We start from the raw sequence: 23,618 nt of genomic DNA, 5'->3' as shown, positions 1-23,618 counted from the left end.
TAATCAGTCCTTGCCTCTCCAAATGCATTCAAATCCTATCTTTCAGAATCACCAACAACAACTTTACCCAAATCAGACTCACAGGTATACAGTTTCCAGACTTCTCCTTACAGCTTTTCTCAATTAAAAGTATAACATTAGCCACCCTCCAGTCCTCTGACATCTCACCCGCAATTATAGGGCTAGGGGCCCTACAATTTCTTCCCTAACTTCACGACAACCTGGGATACATTTGATCAGGTGCTGGAAATTTATCCATCTTTGTTTTCTAAAACCTCCAGCACTTCCTTCTTCTGTCATGTGAACTGTTTTCAAAACATCAATATTTATTTCCCTGAGTTCTCTAGTCACCATTTTTTCTCTACTGTAAAAACCAAAGCAAAATATTCAATTAGCATCTCTCCAATCTCCTGAGATTCAACACATGCAGGACCTCGTTGATCTTTAATGGACCCTATTCTCTCCCTAGTTGTTCTTTTGCTCCTATGTACATGTAGAATCTTTCAATGTGCACTGGTGGTGCTGGTTGCTGAAGCTACTACTGCTGAGAGTTTGCAGCGATTAGGATATGAAGGTTTGATGGTGATTAACTAACAGAAAGTGTTTAAGAAATGATCTGGGAGCTGGAAACCCACCTGTCAAGCCAGATCACTAGAACAGCCTCTGTGGTAAAAATGTAGCTAGATCTTATTCAGGCACACTTAAATATTTTCAAAAAAAGCATAAATAAATGCACTCCAAATCTTTCCAAAATATTTCGCTTTTAATGGTAAATTTAATGAAAACTTAATGCCCAACTTCTTCAACTGGCCTGCTTGGCACTCACTGAGGAGCTATGGTACACGGTAGTGATATGAACTTTTGCTATTTGTCATAGTGCCTTAAACTTACATCCTTATGTGTGCCAACACTAAGAATGTTTCACATCATCACCATGTCTGCAAGATCCACAAGTGAAGTGATTCATCCAAAGGGAAAGTCTAAACATTGCACAGGTTTACTTTTCAGAAACTTCATTCATTGGATCTCTCTCTGTTTGGTCGGTGCCAAGCTTTTCTTTCTCTACATCTTCCTGGGATTGACATTCAGAAATAAACTTTTCCATCTGTTTCACTGTGTTTTGGCTGTACTTCTGCTCATGACTCAAGAAGTAGTCAGCTAGAATGAGGAAGGCAACTGCAATTAACAGCCCTCCTCCAGCAACATAGAACCCAATACCGTAGTCTCCTGTAATGTCCACCAGAAACCCTGCAACAAAGAGAAACATACAATCATTCCCAATCTGAAACAAACCAGTTTTGTGTTTGACCAGTTATAGCAGAATACGTTATTGTGTTGATCTATCCTGATCTCAATTACAGAACTAATTCTTTTAAAGATCTCTCTCACTCAAATGCACAAGCGCAAAAATCCTGATGATATATACTAAAAGCATCTGGATACCCAGACCCCTCTGTACTGAAGAACAATGAAGTTTCTCACCATTTTAATTAATACACTTTAATTGTTATAAGTAACTTCTTACGTTCTGGCACTTTATCTTACAGCCTACGCTATGAAGTGTACTACTACTATTTCCTTGCACTCTAGCCAGATGCTAAAGAACTTCCTGGATACATAATTCCAGAGGGTATTATTGGCCAGGAAAATCAAAATGTCAACTCTCAAATGATAGCGGCTCATTTCTGTCAGGCACAAAAAAAAACTCTAACTTCATCAAGTAGACATTTAAAAATGTGTTTTTGGATTAGTTTGTGACAAAGTTTTCAATGTTACACCTTTTGCCAATGAGCTAATAGAAACACTGCACAATTAAAGCAAGCATCTCTTTCTAATCCAATTCCAAGCATTAGTGTCCCTTAGCTGTGCAAGTGAGATCTTTAGCATGTTCAATTTGAGCCATCCATATTAGCCATCAATACTCTGCATGGAGTAATATTACCAGTTTGTTCAAATGAAGAGCACTTTGTGCTGTGTGCATGTAGGTTGATATTGAAATAATATGGTATAATACCCAAGCGTCAGGAGAGAATTAGCATCCAAACGCAAAAACATTAAAGTGTGTAAATTAACTGCTTGATGTAATCCTCCAGTGTCACACATTCTACACTACAGCAGTTATAAGTATCTGTTGCAGATGTCAATACCAGGATTCTGCAAGAACATGAGAAATAGAAGCAGGAATAGACCATTCAGCTCCTCAAGCCTGTCCATCATTCTATAAAATCATGGCTGATCTGTCCCAGGCCTAAATTCTCTTCCTTGTCAGCTCCTTATAGCCCTCAGTTCCTCAGCATTTCAAAAACATCTATCCACTTCCTCTTTAAATACTTTCAGTGATCAAGCCTCTCTGGGGTAGAGCAGTTCAGAAATTCACTACCCTCTGGGTAAAGAAATTCCCTTGCATCTCAGTTTCAAACAAGTGTCCCTTTATATTTCCCAATTCAAGATTCTCCCACTAGCGAAAAAATATCTTCTCAACATCTATCCTGTCAACACCCCTCAGAATCTTGTACGTTTTAATAAGATCACTCCTCGTTTTTCAAAATACTAATGAATAAACCTAATCTGTTTAGCCAGGTAGATAAACCAACTCCTTCATCCCAGGTATTAACCCAGTGAACCTCTTTTGAGCTGCCTATGATGCCATTGTACCCTTTCTTAAATACGAAGTCCATAACTGTATACAGTGCTCTGGATGTGTGCTTACCAGCACCCTGTACGTTGTAACAAGACTTTCCTATTTTAAACTCCACTGAAGGCCAAAATTCTATTTGGTTTTTTAATTAACTGCAGCATCTGTGTGCTAACATTTCAAGTTTCATGTACAAGAACACCCAGATCCCTCTGCACTGCTTTTGTGGAATCTTGTTCCATTTAAATAATAATCTGCTTTATGACTCTTCCTAAGAGAACGTAACCTCACACTGTCCTACAATAAAGAAATTTCTCATTTACCCTACTTAACCTCCTGTCAGCACACATTTTGAAACAATGAATCAGTTACTAGTAGAGAACATTACCTGCCAGTGGAGGCCCAAGAAGGCACCCAATTGCCCTGAAGAACATAATCAGCCCGAGTGCATTGTCCAGCTTGTCAACACCCATCACATCAGTCAGCAGGGTGACAATAAGGGCCAACATGGTCCCAAAGAAGAACCCAGAAATACAGCTGAAGATGACAAGCAGGGTGTAACTCTTAGCTACAGGGAAAATCAAGAGAGCTATGCTCAAAATTGTAACCATGATTGTTGTCAGGCGGATTGATTTCATTAGGCGCAAGTTGGCCAACCAACCACACCCAAGTCGCCCAATGAGGTCACCTGCTGACCAGTAAGACATCAATAAAGCTGCTCGAAAATCCTCGATCCCAATGTTTTGGGCATGAGGAATTAAATAGATGGCAGGAACGAAGAAGCCCACAACTGAGAAAAACCCAAAGAAGATCATGCAGATAAACTTTGGTTGTTTCAGAAGAGGCAAGTCAAAAAAATGTGCAAGGTTCTTCTTTTGTCTCGTGCTTGTGCCACACAAATCGTTCCCGGAGGTGGCAGCAGATGGTGACGTAGCATTCTGACTTTTCTTCTGTGCCTGATACGGTCTCATCAGAGCTCCGCAGACACAGAGATTCAGCTGAATTCCAGCGATGATTATCATTGCTTGTCGCCATGACATCTGGTCAACAAGCCACTGGTAGAATGGTGTGAAGATGAAGGTGAAGACACATTCTCCACAACTGGCAATGGCATTGGCCAGTGGCCTCCGTTCTGTGAAGTACTGCGTGACCAGACTGACTGAGGGCACCCAAGCAAATCCATTACCCAAACCTGAAGGAAAACAGAAACACACATATTAAAAATATCTGAGCAAGAAATGAGTCAAGGAAAATTAAAATAATTGCAAAAGTAAGTTTAGACAGAAGATTTAGCCATTTCTCATCTATTCAGGAAAATCCTTCAATTTTCCATGACAGCATCCAATTGCTCCTTTAAAGATTCTGAGTTTTAATATTGTTCTATCCTGTGTGCCTGACCTTCTGATTGCCCCAAATTGAGTAAGTCATTAAGTCAGACCCCTTCCTCCCTATCTGGGGAGAAAGCCTAGAAGGTGAAATTATACAAAATTAAGGAAGCAACAAAATGATATGAGAAAATATTGACAAATAAAGAGAATGTCAATGATATTTTACAAATACATGAAGACTAAGAAGACGCTAAAGAAATGATCAAAAAGCTATTGTATGCATGGAGAATGGTGAGCATGATTCTTAATTACTATTTTCTGTCTGACTTCAAAAGTGAGGAGGATGATTCAAACATTCTAATTAAGGGCATATATAAAATATTGGATGGTATAAACATAACAGCACAGGAAATATTAAAATAATTAGCACCCTTGGAAGCCAGATGTGGATGAATAAATCCCAGGCTTCTAAGAGAAACAAGAGGAGAAATAGTGGAGATTCTAACCAGCATTTTCTAACCTTCTTTGGCTATTGGCACTGCAGCTGCAAGATTGGAGGATTGTTATTTTTGTGTTCTTGTTTAAAAGAGGGAAACTGGAAGTAATTATATACCACTCGGACGTAACTTTGGTAGTGAGCAAGTTGTTGGAAAAATTTCCCAGGAATAGTAAGAATCATCATTAGACATGACAGATTAATCATGAACAGTCAGCAAGGATTTGTAAATGGAAGGTCATGACTGACCAAATTGGTTGAATTTTTTTAAGGAGGTAACAAGGAGATTTGATGGGGACAATGCATCTGATTAGTCTACATAGAAACATAAGAATTAGGAGCAGGAGCAGACCATTTGGCTTCTCAAGTGTGCTTTACCATTTCATATGATCATGGCTGATCTACTATTGCCTCAACTCTAACCCCTGTCTAACCCCAATAGACTTTGACTCTTGTCAATCAAGAACCTGACTCAGTCTTAAAAATAGTCAATGATTCTGCTCCCGTTGTTCCCTCAGGAAGAGAATTCCAAACATCAACAACCCACAGAGAAAAAAATTCTCATCTCTATCTTGAATGAGAGATTTCTTACTCCTGAGAGATTTCTGTATGCCCTAGTTCTAGTCTCTCCCACAAGGGGGAACACCCACTCAGCATCCACCCTGTCAAGTCAGGGGCCTAGTGATCTGAGCTGGGATATGTACGGAGAATCTCATGACTGGACAGTGGATTGGTATTCATTTGGGAGTAGAGTGAGAAGAGTGTTGACAATTGGAGGATCAGGAGAGGTTGGGGGCGGAGGAATATTGGTGACAAGACCTGGTATGACTGCAAGGAAGGCTAAGTGCTGTCCAATTTTTGCTGTATAGAGTCGTACAGCACAGAAACAGACCCTTCAGTCCAACCAGTCCAAGCCAAACATAATCCCAAACTATTTTTGGTCCCACGTGCCTGCTCTTTGCTCATGTCCCTCCATACCTTTCCTATTCGTGTACTTATCCAAACGTCCTTTAAACATTGCAATTATACCAACATCCACCACTTCCTCCGAAAGTTTACTGCACACGCAAACCGCCCTCTGTGTAAAAAATTTGCCTCTCATGTTTTTTTTTTAAATCTCTCTCCTCTCACCTTAAAAAATGTGCCCCCAAGTCTTGAAATCTCCTATCCTAGGGAAAAGACAACTCCCATTAATTCTATCAATACCTCTCATTATTTTATAAACTTCTATCAGAATGCCTCTCAACTCCTACGCTCCAGTAAAAAAAGTCCCAGCCTTTCTTTATAACTCAAACCTTCCATACCTGGCAACATCCTGTTAATTGTCTTCTGAACCCTCTCCAATTTGATAATATCTTTTCTATAACTGGGCAACCAGAACTGGACACAGTAATCCAGAAGAGGGCTCACCAATGTCCTGTACAACTTCAATATTATTTCCCAACTCCTATACTCAAAGGGCTGAACAATGTAGGCAAGTGTGCCATTTGCCTTTTTAGTCACCCTGTCTATATTCTTTGAAGTTTGCGTCATATAATGTAACTTCACCCCTAGATTCCCCTGTTCTACCACATTACCCAAAGCCCTACCATTAATTGCATAAGCCCTATCCTTGTTTGTTATACCAAAATGCACATGGAACTTCATCTGCCACTTTTCAGCCCATTGACTCATTTGATCAAGATCCCTTTGTAATCTTAGAAAACCTTCTTCACTCTCTACAATACCATCAATTTTGGTGTCGTCCACAAACTTACTATCCATGCCTTCTATATTCTCATCCAAAACATTTATATAAATGACAAACAAAAGAGGACCCAGAACCAATCCCTGTGGAACACTGCTGGTGACAGGCTTCTAGTCCAAAAAGCAAGCCTCCAACTTCACTCTGTCTCCTACCTTAATTTTGTATCCAATTGGCAAGCTCACCCTGAATCCCATGTGACCTAACTTTATTAATTAGTCCACCATGAGGAACTTTGTCAAAGGTTTTAGATAAAGTACTTAACTCAGCAGGTCAAGTAATATCTGCGGAGGGAAAGAGAAAGAACATTTCAAACCATTCATCATGCAGACAAAAGGTTGTTTCTACTTGACACATCCACTTTCTTCTCTCCACAGATGCTGCCTGACTTGCTGAGTATTTCCAGCAACTTTAGTTTCATTTCAGATTTCCAGCACCCACTCTATTTCACGTTGGCCAAGATACATAACCCCACAGCTCATAATCATTAGAGCTGGTGACTCAAAGTTTCTCTCTTCACTGTCAAAGTTTCTCATCCCTAATATCGTCATAATGAATTACTTCTGCACTTCCCCACAACATTCATTTAAAGAAAGACAACCAAAACAGTCTTCAACATTCTATCTACAGTCTAACAAAACATTCATACACCTGGGCATTATCTCAATGTCTTCTATTGTACAAATCCATAAAAAACAGGTTGATTTTTAATTTGCTCCTTGTAGCATTGGCTCCATTTAATTTTGTTAAACTATACCCAACAATCCTCTGAAAATTGCTGGCAGGATAAACACAGTTACAATCCATACAACTCAATCATACTTAAAAATACACTCATCAAGATCAATTAAGATAAACTTTAATTATTATAATTTACCAGTACTATAAAGTAATTGCAAATCCGTAGTTCAATGATACAGATCACCTCAACGACATGCAATGATTAATTTGAATGCTTCCCTCTAATAACTCCTTCTATAGAATTTCACTCCCCAGATCCAAACTTGTATCAACACACGCAGCTTTAACTCACTCACTTACCCGTGAGAAAACCCGTTGTGAGATACATTGCCAACAGACTGAAGCCGAAGGATCCAAGCAGTAGTCCCAGTGACGACAGTATGCCACCGATGATGATGATGACTCGGTGCGACAACAGGAGACTGAGAGCACTAGCTATCGGGCCTACAGGTACAACAATGAAACACAATTAAATAGCAATTTCTATTCTAACCTCAATTTTAAGGTCCATGAAGCTTTAATTTTGAGTGAGATTAGAATTGATAGCAAGTAAACAACACGATTGAGTCAGTGTGAATTAATTGACAGTACAACATTGAAAACATAAATGGCATAGAACGTTCTTAGCTAATATTTTTCTCCACATCTGCCATCAAGTCTAAACTATTTCTCCTATTTAGTCCTCATCTGTTGAAAAAAAAATTAAAAAAGGACCAGAGATAGTAAGAATGGCCGATGCTGGAGTCAGAGATAACACAGTGTGGAGCTGGAGGAGCACAGCAGGCCAGGCAGCATCAGAGGAGCAGGAAAGCTGAAATTTCGGGTTGGGACCCTTCTTTCTCCAGCTCCACACTGTGTTATCTCTTATTAGAAGGACCACAAGCGTTTTGAGATCACAATCATACATCCACTGATTCTCTGGCTTTACAGGTGCTACTTTTGAATGGCTGTGTTTTAAATTGCCTCCTACAACTTAGAGGCAAAAATGCAAGCAAGGAAGCAAACAGAGAATAAAATCCCAAGAATCTAGAACATATTGCAAGGTCTCCTAAATGCTGAAAGAGGACCGAGCATTGATTTCAGACGGCACTCACTCAAAACTGTAGCTCCAGGTTTTACGCTCACAACACTTCTTAAATGTGAATTTAATTTGTTGAGACCTACATGATATAAAAGAATAGTGGCAGCATAGATGTGAAGTTGGCAGAGTTGCAGGAAACAGACAGCAATGGTGAACATTGGTTTTTCAAAATCAAGGACGGCAATATAGTGAAGTTCAGCAGGTCAAGAGAATTGCCTGTTTCTATGCTATATGTCTCTATGACCTAGAATTGAGAGGGCAGTCACAATTTTAACATCTGCAAATGACAAAGAACTTGGAAACTGAACTATGAGAATGACAAATACACAAGATGATGTTGGTGGGCTTCAGCCAGAGGATGGTGAGTCTGTGGAACTCATGGCCCCCACAGTCTTCTGAAGCAAAGTCATTAAGTGTATGTAAAACAGAGGTAGATAGGCTTTGGATTAGTAAGGAGATTAAAGCTTCCAGGGAAAAGGCAGGAGAACAGTATTAAGAAACATATCAGCCATCATCAAATTTGGAGACTGAATGGCCTAATTCTGCTCTTATTTCTTATGGTGGAATGGGGCAGACAGGGGACATACAAAATTCAATGCAGAGAACTCTGTTTGGATTTTGATAGGAAAGGTTACATAAAATAAAATGAAGCCAATTCTAAAGGGTCGCAGGATGTTTGACATTGGCAGAGCAGGTTGAGAAAGATGGTAATGAAGCACACCTTGTACTTTATGCCGGTATTTAGAGAATGCAATTGAAAAGAAGTTATGGTGAAACCTTATAAAGCACCGAAGGCTTGGCCTCAACTGGAGCATTGACTTCACATTTTAGAAAGGACCTGAAGGCACTGCAGAAGGTGCAGAGAAGATTCAGTGGGTGATTACTGGGATGAGGAACCTCGGTCATGTAGATAGATTGGAGAGCTTGGCATTGTTCTCTTTGCAGAAGATGGATGATAGGAGATTTGATGGAGATGTTCCAAACCATGAGGGGATTGGACAGAGCAGATGTGGAGAAACTGCTGAAAGTTGAAAGGCTTAGAAAAGAAGATGCCAATTTAAAGTGTGTGACAACAGAACCAAAAGGTAATTCGAGGAAGGTGAGTGTTATGATCTGGATGCACGGTGTAATTGTGTGGCAGAGGCACATTCAATTGTGGCTTTCAAAACCGATTTGGAAAATTGTCTGAAAAGAAAATGTAAAGGAGTGAGAATAACTCAACTTCTCTTGTAGAGACCTGGCACAGAAACAACAGTCTGAACAACTGCTTTCTGTGACAGAATTATAAGAGTGGTTGTATGTGCAATGGAATGTGGCTGATCCAGGTGGTGAGGGACGTATGTTGGAATATTATCACGATCAGTGATTGATACTTACAACACACGTGAAATACAGCCACAGTGATCGCAGTGATCCAGGAAATCTTAAAGGCGAGTGAATCAAAGTATTCTTGGATGTCAAGAAAAAATATTCCAAACGTTTTCACAAAGGACGTCGACAATCCAGTTATAACGAAGCAAGATGCTAATATAACCCATCCATAGCCACCGTCTGTGTATTTTGGAGTGGGAGGACTGTCAACAGGCTTCTCTACAGCAGAGTCAGCAGCTTCGAGTTCCCTTGACATTGCAACTTGCTTTGAATCTGATAAAAAAAGACATTTGTAAGGCAATTATTTCAGGGGAGGCAGTGGCCTTGGTGGTATTATCGCTGAACTCTTAATCCAGAGACCCAGGAAATATTCTGAGGACCCAGATTCAAATCCCACCATGGCAGATGGTGGAATTGGAATTCAATAAAAATCTGGAATTAAGAATCTAATGATAACCATGAAATCATTGTTGATTGTTGGAAAACCCCAGCTGGTTCACTAATGTCCTTAGTTAAAGGACTGATGTCTTTTAGGGAATGAAACTGTCACCCTTACCCGATCATGTGACTCCAGATCCACAGCAATGTGGTTAACTCTTAACTGCCCTCTGGGATGGGCAATAAATGCTGGCCTAGCCAGCGATGCCCTCATTCCATGAATTAATTTTAAAAAATTCAGTTTGATGAAAAATCAACTCAGAACTCATTTCTCTGTTAGCTGCTACTGTTCACCTGTGTTTTTTTTTTCTGGATTTTAACATGCATTGTTTTGCTTTTATTTCAATTATGAAATATTCATTCTGACTTTCAGAGATGTAACTTATGTCATTGCTGCATGATGCTACTTGACAGATTTACACAGGTTTCCTGAGGTTGGATAGTTTAAATATTTTTGCTGCTTCTTTGCTGTAAATTGAGTGTAGAAACTCTGTACACTGCTGAAGAACATTTTCCTTCCATTTTGCTAAGTATCTGTGCAACATTCAAATCTTCAAAAGCCCTATTCAGATGACTGTTGAGTCATGCTCTAGGTATTCAGAAAACAATTGGTTTTACTAACCATTTTCACCAGATCACTTGATAACGTCTCTCACACTATCAGTCCAGTCTGGCAATGTTGTCCCCAGATGGATACTAGCTGCATCCACTAGACACTGTACTAGGGCACCAAACATAAAAACTCCCATTGGTCTGACCCATTAATAATGTTTTGTTCATTATCCTAGACTCCCTGACCAGCAGAAAAGGTTGCTCACTATCTAGTCTATCAGTCCTTTCAAAATACTGAGAACTTCAAATCAAGCTACTTATAACAGTGGACAAATATTTAAGGGGTTTTCGTGAAATTCTCCTAGTGAGGCCATTAATGATATTTTCTTAAAGTATTTCTTCTTACCAATGTGTTAAAGCATTTTCTCTATTGTTATCTACAATGCCGATCCTTTGCCTGTTCATTTTTATAAAACAAGCAGGTAAATCAAAACCAGAGAAACTGACTGCACAAAAATTGTTTCTGCTGTTAGATTCAAACATTAACCAGTTCAAAACAATAACTAACTTTTGTCTATTTCACAAGGGTGAAAATAAGTCTAGGAAGTGAGAGTTGGAACAGTCAAGATATACCTCAAAACATAAACATGACAAGGATTATTTTAAGACCAATAAGGAACAAGAGTTTGCCACAGCCAATAGCATCGTGGCTGATCCCACATTGCTCATATCCACTTTCCTGCGTTTTCCTAATAACCCTTGATTCCCCAAAAGATCAAGAATCTTTCTTTCAAATGTAGAAATGCATGAATCACATCAGCAACGAGCTACACATTCTAAAACCGCTAGTCTTTCATAAATATACTGAACGGTTCAGTCTAATGCGCACTTTAATTAGTCATCGCACTGCAGTATCCAGTCACCTTACCTGCTGTTAACAGTCACTCAAGTTGAAGTGGTTGTCTGGGTCAAGCAGAGTGCCTACGATGCAAGAAAGATTAGTTTGCACTGTTACAAGAGATTTCCACAATTTCAGGATGATTCAAACCTTCTTACAACCAATAAAGTGTTTTTTTTTTCAAGTGGCACTATTACAATATAGAAATTACAGCAGCCAATCTACATACAACAAGGACCCACAAACAACAGTAAAATAAATGACCAGATCATCTGTTCTAATGATGTGCACTGAAGAACTGAAAGACCAGCCAGCACACCAGAATTAGTTGCCCTGTTCTTCCCAAAACAACATCATGCGATCACTCATATCCACCCAAGGCTGCAGACTTTGGTTTAAGTGTCTTTTCTGGAAGATGATAGCTCTGAATGAAACACTTCCTTAGTAGTGGAGTGTAGCCTCGAGTCTTACTCAGGTACAAGGGTCACCACCGTTAAGCTGAAGCTGACACCAGTTATGTTTGTATCACTGCAGCAAACATAAAAAGAAAAATAGTTACAAATTACATTCTATACTTACTATATACAGGCTGTGTTCCAACTGTTCAGTCCGTCTGATATGTGTGCTCTTCGTTAGAAACATTCAGAGGAAACCTTTCAAACTGGCAATAAAAGACGAAGCAAGGGTGGAGGCAATGGGTGCAGCAGAGAACAAATCACAAGAAAACTATGCTGTGTTAACTGGTAGATAACAGCTCCTGGTACTTATCGTACCATACTCGTAATTAATTGATGCTTCACCTTGATACTGCTTGCAAACCAGACTCATTGGTGTATTCTACCCAAAGCTGTTTTCTAAATTAATATCTTCCCACTGTTGACAGCACCATCAACTGTTCATGGCTCACCATAACTGGGTGGGAATTTCAAACGTTTGCCTGAAGCCAGATACAAATGCAAACACACATCTACTTTAGAGCCAATACTAATGGATAAAACTGGTGATTTCAAACCACGCCTCCACAGTACAATTCCTCTTGCAAGCTGCAGAAATATATTGTGGCTATAAACCAGGGGTCAGACTCCTAACCGCAACTCTAAACAGGCCTGTGTAGCAGTATCACCTTTGTTTCCTGTACTGTCCTTTCATGGTTGATGTATTTGGTAATCAGCACTATCGAAATAATTGCTAATAAGGGAAAGACTGAGTCACAATGCTACTCAAACCTGTTCCAGCATCAATAGCATTGAATATGATGACGTCTTTACCTTATCTCCACTTTCCTGTCTTATATTCATAAACTTTGATCCAGTGCAGTTCATTAACCAATCTGATTAATCTTAAATATATTTAATTAATCAGCTTCTACAGCTCTTGGGATAGAAAATTTCAAGTTTCACAAACTTTGGGGAGAGGAAATTCTTCCAATTGCTGGGCCAGATCTTTGAGGTGGGAACTGGGCATCAGACCATTCCCAACATTGTAAAGCTCCCCGCTGACAAACATGCTGACTATTTCGGAAGGGGAGGGGATGGAGAAGATTGGGTTTAGGCTGCTGCCTCCTGAAACAGGTCCAAGGCAATTTTGAAGAGGGTTCATGCCATGGTGGCCAAGTTCACCACCAATTAAGAGCCATAGTTATAGAACTGTACAGTACGGAAACAGGCCCTTCAGTCCAACTCATCCATGCTGACCAGATATCCTAAATTAATCTAGTCCCTTTTTGCCAGCATTTGGCCTACATCCCTCTGAGCCTATTCATATATCCATCCAGATGCCTTTTAAATGTTGTAAGTATACCAGCCTCCAGCACTTCCTCTGGCAGCTCATTCCATTCTCACACTGCCCTATGTGCGAAAATGTTGCCCCTTAGTTCCCTTTTAAATCTTTTCCCTCTCACCTTAAACCTATGCCCTCTAGTACTGGGTGGGGGAAAAGACCTTGGCTCTTCACCCTATCGTTGCCTTTCATGATTTTATAAACCTCTATAAGGTCACCCCTCAGCCTCCGATGCTCCAGGTAAAATAGCCTATCCAGCCTATTCGGCCTCTCCCTATAACTCAAACCCTCCAACCCTGGCAACATCCTTGTAAATCGTTTTTGAACCCTTTCAAGTTTCACAACATCTTTCCTGTAGCAGGGAGCCCAGAACTGAATGCAGTATTCCAAAAGTGGCCTAACCAACGTGCTGTACAGCCGCAACATGACCTCTCAACACCTATTCTCAATTCAACTGACCAATAAAGGAAACTATACCAAATGCCTTCTTCACTATCCTGTCTATCTGCAACTCCACTTTCAAGGAACTATGAACATGTACTCTAAGGTCTCTTTGTTTAGCAACATGCCCCAGGAGTCCTGCCCTGATGTTCCTTTCCAAAATGCAGCACCTCAAATTTATCTAAATTAAACTCCATCTGCCACTCCTTGGCCTATTGACCCGTCTGATCAAGGTACTGAGGTAACCTTCTGGGCTGTCCACTACACCTCCAATTTTGGTGTCATCTGCAAACTTACTAACCATACATGTATTCATATCCAAATCATTTACATAAGTAATGAAAAGCAGTAGACCCAGCACTGATCCTTTTGGCACACTGTTGATCACAGGCCTCCAGTCTGAAAAGCAACCCTCCACCACCACCCTCTATTTTCTATCTTTGAGCAAGTTCCTTTGGCAAATGGCTAGTTCTCCTTGTATTCCATGTGGTCTAACCTTGCTAACCAGTCTACCATGAGGAACCTTAGTGAACACCTTACTGAACTCCACATAGATCACATCCACCGCTGTGCCCTCATCAATCCTCCTTGCTACTTCTTCAAATAAATTCAATCAAATTAGTGACACATGATATCCCGTACACAAAGCCATGCTGACTATCCCTAATCAATCCTTGCCTTTGCTGTGATATTGGCTTAGTTTTGGAGATGGGTGTGATGCCCTTGAAGATTCACCCCCTAATCCTCTCACCTCCTTACCTCCGTCACCTCCTAACCCTTTCTTTATCCTCCCTAATACCTGCTGACCCATTACCACCCTCATTCCCCTGCATCCCTTCCATAATCCTCCTCACCCAGAATCCATCAAATACATAAGGCAAGAACTATATGATAACATTGGGAAGGCTGATATTAAGTTTTTGAGAAGCTTTGTAGCTCGTGTTGTAGATGAGGTTGCAGGCTTGCTCGCCAAGCTGGTGTGTTTGATTGCAGACGTTTCATCATTCTGCTAGGTAACATCATCAGTGTGCCTCTAGTAAAGCGTTGGTGTTCTGTCTTGTTTGTTATTTATATGCCTCAGTTTGCTGGGGCGCTTGTTATTACTTCCGGTTCTGTTTTTCAGTGGTTTGTATATCGGGTGCAGTTCAGTATGTTTGTTGACGGAGTTCCGGTTGGAATGCCAGGCCTTCAGGAATTCCCTGGCATGTTTCTGTTTGGCTTGTGCTATTCTGGATGTGTTGTCCCAGTCGAATTTGTGCCCTTCTTTGTCGGTGTGTATTGATACCAGTGAGAATTGGTCATGTCTCTTGGTGTACCCTAGGTATCAGGGTAGCCCACAAACCAAACAGCCTGCAACAGCTACCAATGAACGTAAAGGACACCATATCCACACACATTAAAACTAATGTAATACACAAAATACCATGCAAGGACTGTGAGAAACTTTATACAGGCCAAACTGAAAGAAAATTGACAATAGGGATACACGAACACCAACTAGCCACCAAGACCATTTCTCACTGGTCTCAGTACACACAGACCAATGGCTGACAATAAATGGCTGCTCTCGAATTTGGCCATACCTTCTTGCTTTGTGAGCCTACACTTCCCCTCTTCAAAACCTCAACCTCTTCTAACTAGTTTGAAGCCCTCTCTACAGCCCTAGTTATTTGATTCCAGAGGTGAGGAGAGAGAGTGTTAGCCCTTAACATCAAGTTCGCACTTGACAGAGTGAGGCATCGAGGAGTCCTAGCAAAACTGGAATCAATGGGAATTGGGGGGCAGACTCTCCGCTGGTTGGAGTCATACCTAACACATAGAAAGATGGTCGTGGTTGTTGTAGCTTTGTTGAAAAAAATCTGAAGAAGGGTCTCGGCCCAAAACGTCGGCCCAAAACGTACTCACTCAACTGAGGTCAAACACTCCTGTACCCACAACACTAGCCGTGCGGGGACGATCTTCTCTTTCTTATATAGGTCTGCTCAGAGAACCTATTGAGCCACTCTAATTAACAACAGAGGAATTTAGATGGTTGAACTCTAGCAGCCAGAATCTGTCAGCTATTTCCTTTAGGCCACTGTACTTACATCACATTAGGTAAATTACCTCTACAAACTTAACTTCAGAACGACGTAACAGCTGAGTTTGTACTTTAATTAAAATTTCCAGAAGTAGTCAGTCAGTAATCCAGCCATCCTTTATCCCACTCGACTTGAGGTGCCACACTGCTGCGGTCCCAACGCTAACGCAGCTCCTAACTTCCACAGAGGTGCCAGCCACTCAAATAGATTAGGCTAGAGATAGTAGGATTGGTCTAGACCCGAAACGTCAGCTTTCCTGCTCCTCTGATGCTGCTTGGCCTGTTGTGTTCATCCAGCTCTACACCTTGTTATCTCAGATGGATCAGGCTGCTGTCTTACTCCTTTATCCTGCATCATCAGAAATTTTTGGCAAAACAAATGGGGGAGGAAATCCCTGAATGGGTTTCGCACACCATTTTCAAAGCCACCCAATATTAATGGGCCCTGTGTCAAGACAGAAAAACCTAGCCTTCTGCCTTTAGTGCGTATCTGCTTATTCCAGAATTTAGTTCTGGACTCCCTTGTGAGGAGACAGATCCTCTCAATCTACCCTGTCAAGCTTCCTCAGAGTCTTATATTTTGCAATAAAATGATTCGTCATTCTAGAAACTCAAATGAACACAGGGCTAATCTGCTTAACTTTTCCTCATAAAACAACCTTTTCTTTCCAGGAATCAGTGGACTGAACCTTAACTGAAATGCCTTCAAGGGAAGCATATCCCTCCTTCAACAGGTAGACAAAAATCTGATCCATCAAATGCATTTTGGAAACGCAAGAATGCGTTAGCTGGCTCCCCTTTGTTCACCATCCCATAACCCCATCAATTCGTATTCAAAGAATCTCAATAAATTTGTCAAACACTCCTCTTTCAGACCAACTTGTCAACCCAATACAGGTCATAGTTCCCAGTGTCCACACCTAATACAGTTATATTTGCCTAGATTAGCCCTACCCTTCCCACCCAGATGCTGGCATATCAGATGAATAGTGGTTATTCATGGACCTCTCCACTCTCTTGAAGCTGGGGTGGATGGATCCCCACACCACCTCCTCCCCCATCCCAGCCTTACACCCTTCCCATGCATTCCCTACAAAATCCTGCTGCAACTCACCCCCTTCACAATTTCACTGTACTCTTACCCAGAGGCTGCAGTGCCCAGTCCCAAAGACAAACCTCCAAACTGCTGTATTGCGGCTTTGGCTGCACATGCCCCTTAATGCTTCCCCACACCAGCACCCCCTCACCACCAGGGTCCTGTGAACAGACCTGACAGACTGTACCATGGACTACTCCCTCACCTGATAAGATCAGTCAGCCCAGGCCAAGAAATGCCAGATCCCTGACTGGTGCCTATTCATCTACCCATCTGCATTCAATTGGCCACTCGGACTGGCTGCTACAGAGCTCATGGGCTGACTGTGGCCCACTCCCTGGACTGTATAAACATGGACCTCCAGACAAAGATTCGCAACCAGGCATCTGACCGTGACCAATGCCCTGGACTGGAATGGTAGGCTTGCTTGACTTACTGTGCCAGGACCCCCCAGCTGAAGGGTACCTCTATGGAATTCATTGCTGATTGCTCCACTTCGAGTTGGATACATGGCTGCCAGCTTGCTGCATATGCAGTGTGCTTGCACATAAACTGCCGGCACATTGACCAAGTGTGAGAATAACACTTCACTGCTGTACAGCAAGATGCACATTCCCTAGACTGAGTACTGCTTAGCAGCAAAGCAAGCTGCCCAGCTGTATGACTGTGCCAACTGGCATGGCCAATCAATACAAAAATGATACAAGCAAGCAGAGTGTGCTAAGTGAGTTAGCACTGAGAGCAAGCAAACAGCCCTGAGGTTTGTCCAAATGCAGTCGGTGAGCTGTCTATCTGTTCCCACTGCAACGCAGGTCTGTGCTTCCAGAGTGCACTGCCAGTGCATAGGAGAACTGGTCATTTTGGGGGTTGGATGGTGGTTACAAACAACCATGTAGGGCAGTGCATTCAGCTGGTGCCTATGACTAGTGCCTCGAGATGCTGGTGCCCAGGGTCCTAGATGGAGTTGGTTTGGAGCAAGTGGTGAGGACACACTCTGGTTTTGTTGTCAACTTTTCCCAAATGTCTAACTTGTTTGGTGAGCTTAGTAAGATGTGAATCTAAATATCAATGAGACGTTGAGTGGTATTCACAAGCAACTTGTCATTGCCCAGAGACAATCTTGCCACAGTGCTTGTGAAAAGTATAAGAGATGGTGTGAGACGATCTCAATGTTGTGATGGGCCTCAACATATTTGTACCTGATTCTGACATACATCACCACAGACCATGTTGCTCAGCTGCCCATAAGATTCTGCCCAAAGCATTTGGTATAGTAGGATCCACTACTATACACAATATGGGTTTTCCAAGTAATGTAGCTGCTGAATGTACACAGCCTTAAACTAGAAAAGAAAACTTAAGGTTTAAACTTAAATGCTCATTTGCAAGAAGTTCAATAGTTCAGTGATTTAAAGTTTCCTTGGATCCTAGTTAGCGGAGTATTCTTTTGCAGGCTGGTTTAAAAATTACTCTCTCTCCATTGCACCTTTCTTTTCCCACCTTTTCAGCTTCCTTCTCCTACTAATCCACCATGCAATCTCTTTGTCTCCCACAATCCTCGAGCAGTTGCTTTCTCCCTGGCCGAGTTGTATCTATCCCTGGCAGATGCCTCCACCGCAGACGTGGTGAACAGAACTCCTGTATCTGGCAAAAAGACTCTTGATGCTGGCCTCAGCTAAAGGCAGCCCCCAGCAACTCCCTTCCTGCTATTCCCTAACTTTCCAAACTGCTCATCTGTTCACAGGTCACTTCTTGCCTGTGATTGTTGCTGATTGTGAGCCTATCAGTGGCAAGTCCAACAGAGAGCCCAGCTTGTCATTGGACAGAAAGCACCTCACCATTTCCTTCCATTGTACGCAACTATAATGAGAAGCTGGATTGGCTCGGGTTGCTTTCTTTGGAGAAGAGAAAGTTTTGTGAGGGGAACCTGACTGAGAAGTAGACCATAATGAGGGACATGGCAAGGTGGATTGAAAGCAGCTGTTCTCCTTAGTTGAAGGGCCAATAACAAAAGGGTGCAATGTTTAGGTGAAGGACAGAAGATTTAGATGGGATTGGAGGAAGAACTTTTTTCACTCGGTAGTGGGATTCTGAATGCACTGCCCGGGAGGATAGTGGAGGTGGAAAAAGTCACAACCTTTAAAAAGCATGGGAAGTAAAAGTAAAATGTCATTAATACTCGAGGCTATGGGCCAATTGTTGGAAGGTAGGATTAGTGCAGGTCGGTGAGTGTAGTCAGTGTAGACTCGATGGGCTGAAAAGCCTCTTCTGTAGTGTGTGGTTGTGTGACTCTAAGACTGTACTCAGGTGGGTGCCTTTTCTCTGGTTGGTGCTCTCAAAGGGTCAGCGGGACTCACCTAGAAGGAAAGTTTAGAAGACCAGCGAATGACGCATAGTGCTCTCCTATACATCCTCTTTCAAAATGGAAGTCTCGTATAGGCAGCATATTGTTTTTTTTCAATCAGTTTCTCCCTCATGGTGAGCGCTGCCTGTGTATTTTAAGCATTGAAGCAGCACCTCTAACTCCCACCTGCCCGAATTCTCACATTAGCCAAATTCCTTTGCATTCTGGTGCAATTCGAACTTGAATGAAGCTGCTCTATCTTAATACTGTTAATATTCATTCACTAGCTCAGACTGAAGTTTTACATTTCCAGGCTCTCTGTTTAAAATCAAGGCCCAAGTTTTGAGAGGGAGAAAAAGAAAAAAGGAAAGTACTCACCAACGAAGCTGTTATATATTTTAAAAATATACTTTAAAAAAAATTCAAGAAATCTGGGTGTTGCTGATAAAACCAAGTTAGCCACTTTCTTGAACTGTTGCAGTTCATGTGTTCAAGGCACACCACACACTGGTAGGGAAGGAATTCCAGCATTATGACAACTTTTACTTTCGCTCAAAAACACACTTTATTCACAAAATGTGATAAAGTCCATTACAAAACATTTCAGTTTGAAAATTACAGAAAGTGCAATTAAAATTCAACTTGTAAGCAGACAGCATGTTCTGAAATCTGAAAATACAAATACATCACATCAACTGGTTCTCCTTTGTCTACTTTACTCGTTACATCCTCAAAAGACTCCAGTAGATTTCATCATGATTTGTCCTTCATAAACCCAAGATGGCTTTGTCCAATCCTGTTGATGCTTTCCAAGTGTTTTCTGTTATCATTGTCTTTTTAGAAACATTTTCCCCCACTACTGATATAATATTTCCCAACTGTGACTCTATGGCAGCTGCCTGAAAGTTTAGTGCATCCCTTAGAACGTAGTTCTGGACCTTATAACATGCCAGCCTGCAACACTTAGTCAAGGACAACGTTTTGCAATGGAAGACCTGCACATTTCATGTAAATTAAAGAATATTATTTACTGAGTTGGTGGTCTGCTAATGGACCCTTTTGGTGGGAAGATGAGGTAAATAATGGTCCCTTCCCCACCTTAGCTAGTTACTATTTGTTCAAGCAAACAGCTATTTAAAGACTGGCCTAGTGTACATTATGTAAAGTGTGGCTCATTTTTCCGGGACTGCACATTCTTTGAGATGTTGTACCTGAGAATTACATTGCAGTTCCGGCAGCAGGAGAAAAGCCTTCAAAAGATCATCATCAATCAGCACATCAATATTAACGGCTGAAATTTGCAGATCTGAAAAAGGACAACTTCAATGAGGCAAACGAATGAATGCCAGCCGAGAGGATACAGTTAGAAAATAACATTTTAAGTGACAGCAGGTTCGGAATCTCCTCAGCCTCAGGTGCACAAAGTCACAAGTACAAGTGAAGAAACTGGAATTAGACCCAGTTATATTCGGGTCAGTGCTTTTTGCTTATAGTAAAGTTCTGCCAAAGTTAGGGCGGGCTCATATTGGCATGATCAGGCCCCTCACAGAAAATAACAAGAATTCCAGCACCAGCAAACATGCTTCCAGCCGTGAACCACAGATTACATTAATCCGTCTGAGGTTGTGAAATGCATTAACGAATAAGAGGCTTTCTTTTCTGAGTTGAAACCAGGAATTAAGAGGGCTAAAAGGGGTCATGAAATATCTTTAGCAAACAGGGTTAAGGAAAATCCCAAAGCCTTTTATTCGTACATGACGAGCAAGAGGGCAACTAGAGAAAGGGTTGGCCCACTCAAGGACAAAGGAGGGAAGTTATGCGAGGAGTCAGAGAAAATGAGTGAGATTCTTAATGAGTACTTTGGGTTGGTATTCACCGAGGAGAGGGACAGGACGGATGTTGAGGTTAGGGATAGATGTTTGATTACTCTAGGTCAAATTGGCATAAGGAGGAGGAAGTGTTGGGTATTCTAAAAGGCATTAGGGTGGACAAGTCCCCAGGTCCAGATGAGATCTATCCCAGGTTACTGAGGGAAGCGAGAGAGGAAATAGCTGGGGCCTTAACAGATATCTTTGCAGCATCCTTGAGCACGGGTGAGATCCCGGAGGACATGGAGAATTGTTAAAGTTGTCCCCTTGTTTAAGAAGGGTAGCAAGGATAATCCAGGTAATTATAGACTGGTGAGCCTGACGTCAGTGGTGGGGAAGCTGCTGGAGAAGATACTGAGGGATAGGATCTATTTACATTTGGAAGAAAATGGGCTTATTAGTGATAGGCAGCATGGTTTTGTGCAGGGAAGGTCATGTCTTACCAACTTGATAGAATTCTTTGAGGAAGTGACAAAGTTGAGAGACGAGGGAAGGGCTGTGGATGCCATATACATGGACTTCAGTAAGGCATTTGATAAGGTTCCCCATGGTAGGCTGATGGAGAAAGTGAAGTCGCGTGGAGTCCAGGGTGTACTAGGTAGATGGATAGAGAACTGGCTGGGCAACAGGAGACAGAGAGTTGTAGTGGAAGGGAGTTTCTCAAAATGGAGAACAGTGACCAGCGGTGTTCCACAGGGATCCATGTTGGGACCACTGTTGCTTGTGATATACATAAATGATCTGGGGGAAGGTATAGATGGTCTGATTAGCAAGTTTGCAGATGACAATAAGATTGGTGGAGTAGCAGATAGTGAAGGGGACTGTCGGAGAATGCAGCAGAATATAGATAGTTTGGAGAGATGGGCGGAGAAATGGCAGATGGAGTTCAATCCAGGCAAATGCGAGGTGATGCATTTTGGAAGATCCAATTCAAGAGCGAGCTATGTGGTAAATGGAAAAGCCCTGGGGAAAATTGATGCACAGAGAGATCTGGGTGTTCAGGTCCATTGTACCCTGAAGGTGGCAACACAGGTTGATAGAGCGGTCAAGAAGGTATACGGCATGCTTTCACTCATCGGACGGGGTATTGAGTACAAGAGTTGGCAGGTCATATTACTGTTGTATAGGACTTTGGTTTGACCACATTTGGAGTACTGCGTACAGTTCTGATCGCCACATTACCAAAAGAATGTGGATGCTTTGGAGAGGGTGCAGAGGAGGTTCACCAGGATGTTGCCTGGTATGGAGGGCGCTAGCTATGAAGAGAGGTTGAGTAGATTAGGATTATTTACACTAGAAAGACAGAGATTGAGGTGGGACCTGATTGAGGTCTACAAAATCATGAGAGGTATAGACAGGGTGGATAGCAAGAAGCTTTTTCCCAGAGTGGGGGACTCAATTACTAGGGGTCACGATTTGAAGGTGAAAGGGGAAAAGTTTAAGGGAGATATGCGTGGAAAGTTCTTTACACAGAGGGTGGTGCGTGCCTGGAACGCGTTGCCAGCAGAGGTGGTAGAGGCGGGCACAATAGCGTCATTTAAGATGTATCTGGACATATACATGAATGGGCAGGGAGCAGAGGTTTAGATAGAGGATCTGGATCGGCACAGGCTTGGAGGGCCGAAGGGCCTGTTCCTGCGGTGTAATTTTCTTTGTTCTTTCTAGTTCTTTGTTTCCATAACTATAACAATATTTTGATTAGAATCGCTTACCAATGAATTTATGAGATACCCCACCAAAGAAACTAATGAAACACTCCATATTACAAAATGTCCAGGACTTGACCATCCTTCAAAATGCTCATTGCCATGCCATTCTCCTAAATTCAAAATACACTGAAATTCTCTGCTGACCCAATTACATTACACCCAAATCATAAAAATAAGTCAACATAAACAATCGACCCCCAAACAAAGTGGCAAACTCACAGCACGCATTCTTTCTTCAAAGACGAATGTCAGAAATTCAACTCCATCAACAACATTTTATGCATGTCAGGCATATCTTTAGGAACCTGTGATAACGTTTTTAATTCATCGGAAAAAGAGAATGAGATTGTTGGATATTTATGATCATATACAAATACACAAAATAAAAGCACTTGTAGATCATTCTAGTCCTTGAGCCTGCTCTGCCATTCAATAAGATCATGGCTCATCTGTCTGCGTTTCCGACTCCACATTCCCACCTACACCTTTCCCAACAAGATTCTTTCCACACTTATCTTAAAAGTATTCAATGGCCTCCACAGCCTTGAGCTGGAGGTCCAAGCTTGCACAACCCTCAAAGCAAAACATTCCCCAAATCCATTCCAAAAGGGAAACCCCTAGTTTTAAAACAGCCACCCTCCTCCTGGTTTTGGATTGACACAGAAGAGGAAACATCCTTTGCATGTCTCCCTGTCAAGGCCATTTAGCATCTTACACACTTCAAATCGAATTAACCTGATCAAGTCAAGGATTTGAAATGAAGACAGGAAATGTTGGATGTATGCAGCAGGTCAGGCAGCATCTGAGTCAGCATCTCACCTTGGCAGCAAATGTGACACCAAAGGACAATATATGATACGATTATAAAACTCAACTGCACATATACATTTGCATTGTAGGGCTGTTGATGGGGTTGGTAGTGAAGATATTCCTTTTGCTAACCAGAAGGATCGCAACGATGCCAAATCAGATCTGCACCATTGCTAAGCACTGATTCTTATTGATTGGTACAGAGAT

The 23,618-nt window shown here is 41.7% G+C and overlaps 1 protein-coding gene across 5 annotated transcripts in view; it reads right to left on the bottom strand.

The window, feature by feature from the left end:
- Positions 1–744: 744 nt before the first annotated feature.
- LOC109937304 (monocarboxylate transporter 13-like) overlaps positions 745–23,618 on the bottom strand; it is a 44,029-nt gene continuing 21,155 nt past the window's right edge. For 2 of the 5 annotated variants that reach the window (XM_020535912.2, XM_048602448.1), the window contains exons 2-6: positions 11,315–11,367; positions 9,403–9,669; positions 7,245–7,388; positions 3,024–3,827; positions 745–1,248 (exon numbers count right to left, since the gene is read on the bottom strand). In XM_020535912.2, the coding sequence (XP_020391501.1) occupies positions 998–1,248; positions 3,024–3,827; positions 7,245–7,388; positions 9,403–9,652 (1,449 nt within the window). In that variant the 5' untranslated portion in view covers positions 9,653–9,669; positions 11,315–11,367 and the 3' untranslated portion in view covers positions 745–997. Of the gene's footprint in view, positions 1,249–3,023; positions 3,828–7,244; positions 7,389–9,402; positions 9,670–11,314; positions 11,368–11,863; positions 12,222–23,618 lie in introns of all 5 variants that reach the window. The other 3 variants (XM_048602445.1, XM_048602446.1, XM_048602447.1) reach the window with 3 other exon arrangements.

Source organism: Rhincodon typus, chromosome 10 (assembly GCF_021869965.1).
Source record: "Rhincodon typus isolate 14 chromosome 10, sRhiTyp1.1, whole genome shotgun sequence".
In the NCBI taxonomy this organism is placed as follows: Eukaryota; Metazoa; Chordata; class Chondrichthyes; order Orectolobiformes; family Rhincodontidae; genus Rhincodon; species Rhincodon typus.
The sequence above is the reverse complement of the archived record's forward strand: the minus strand, read 5'-3'. Positions and strand labels throughout refer to the sequence as shown.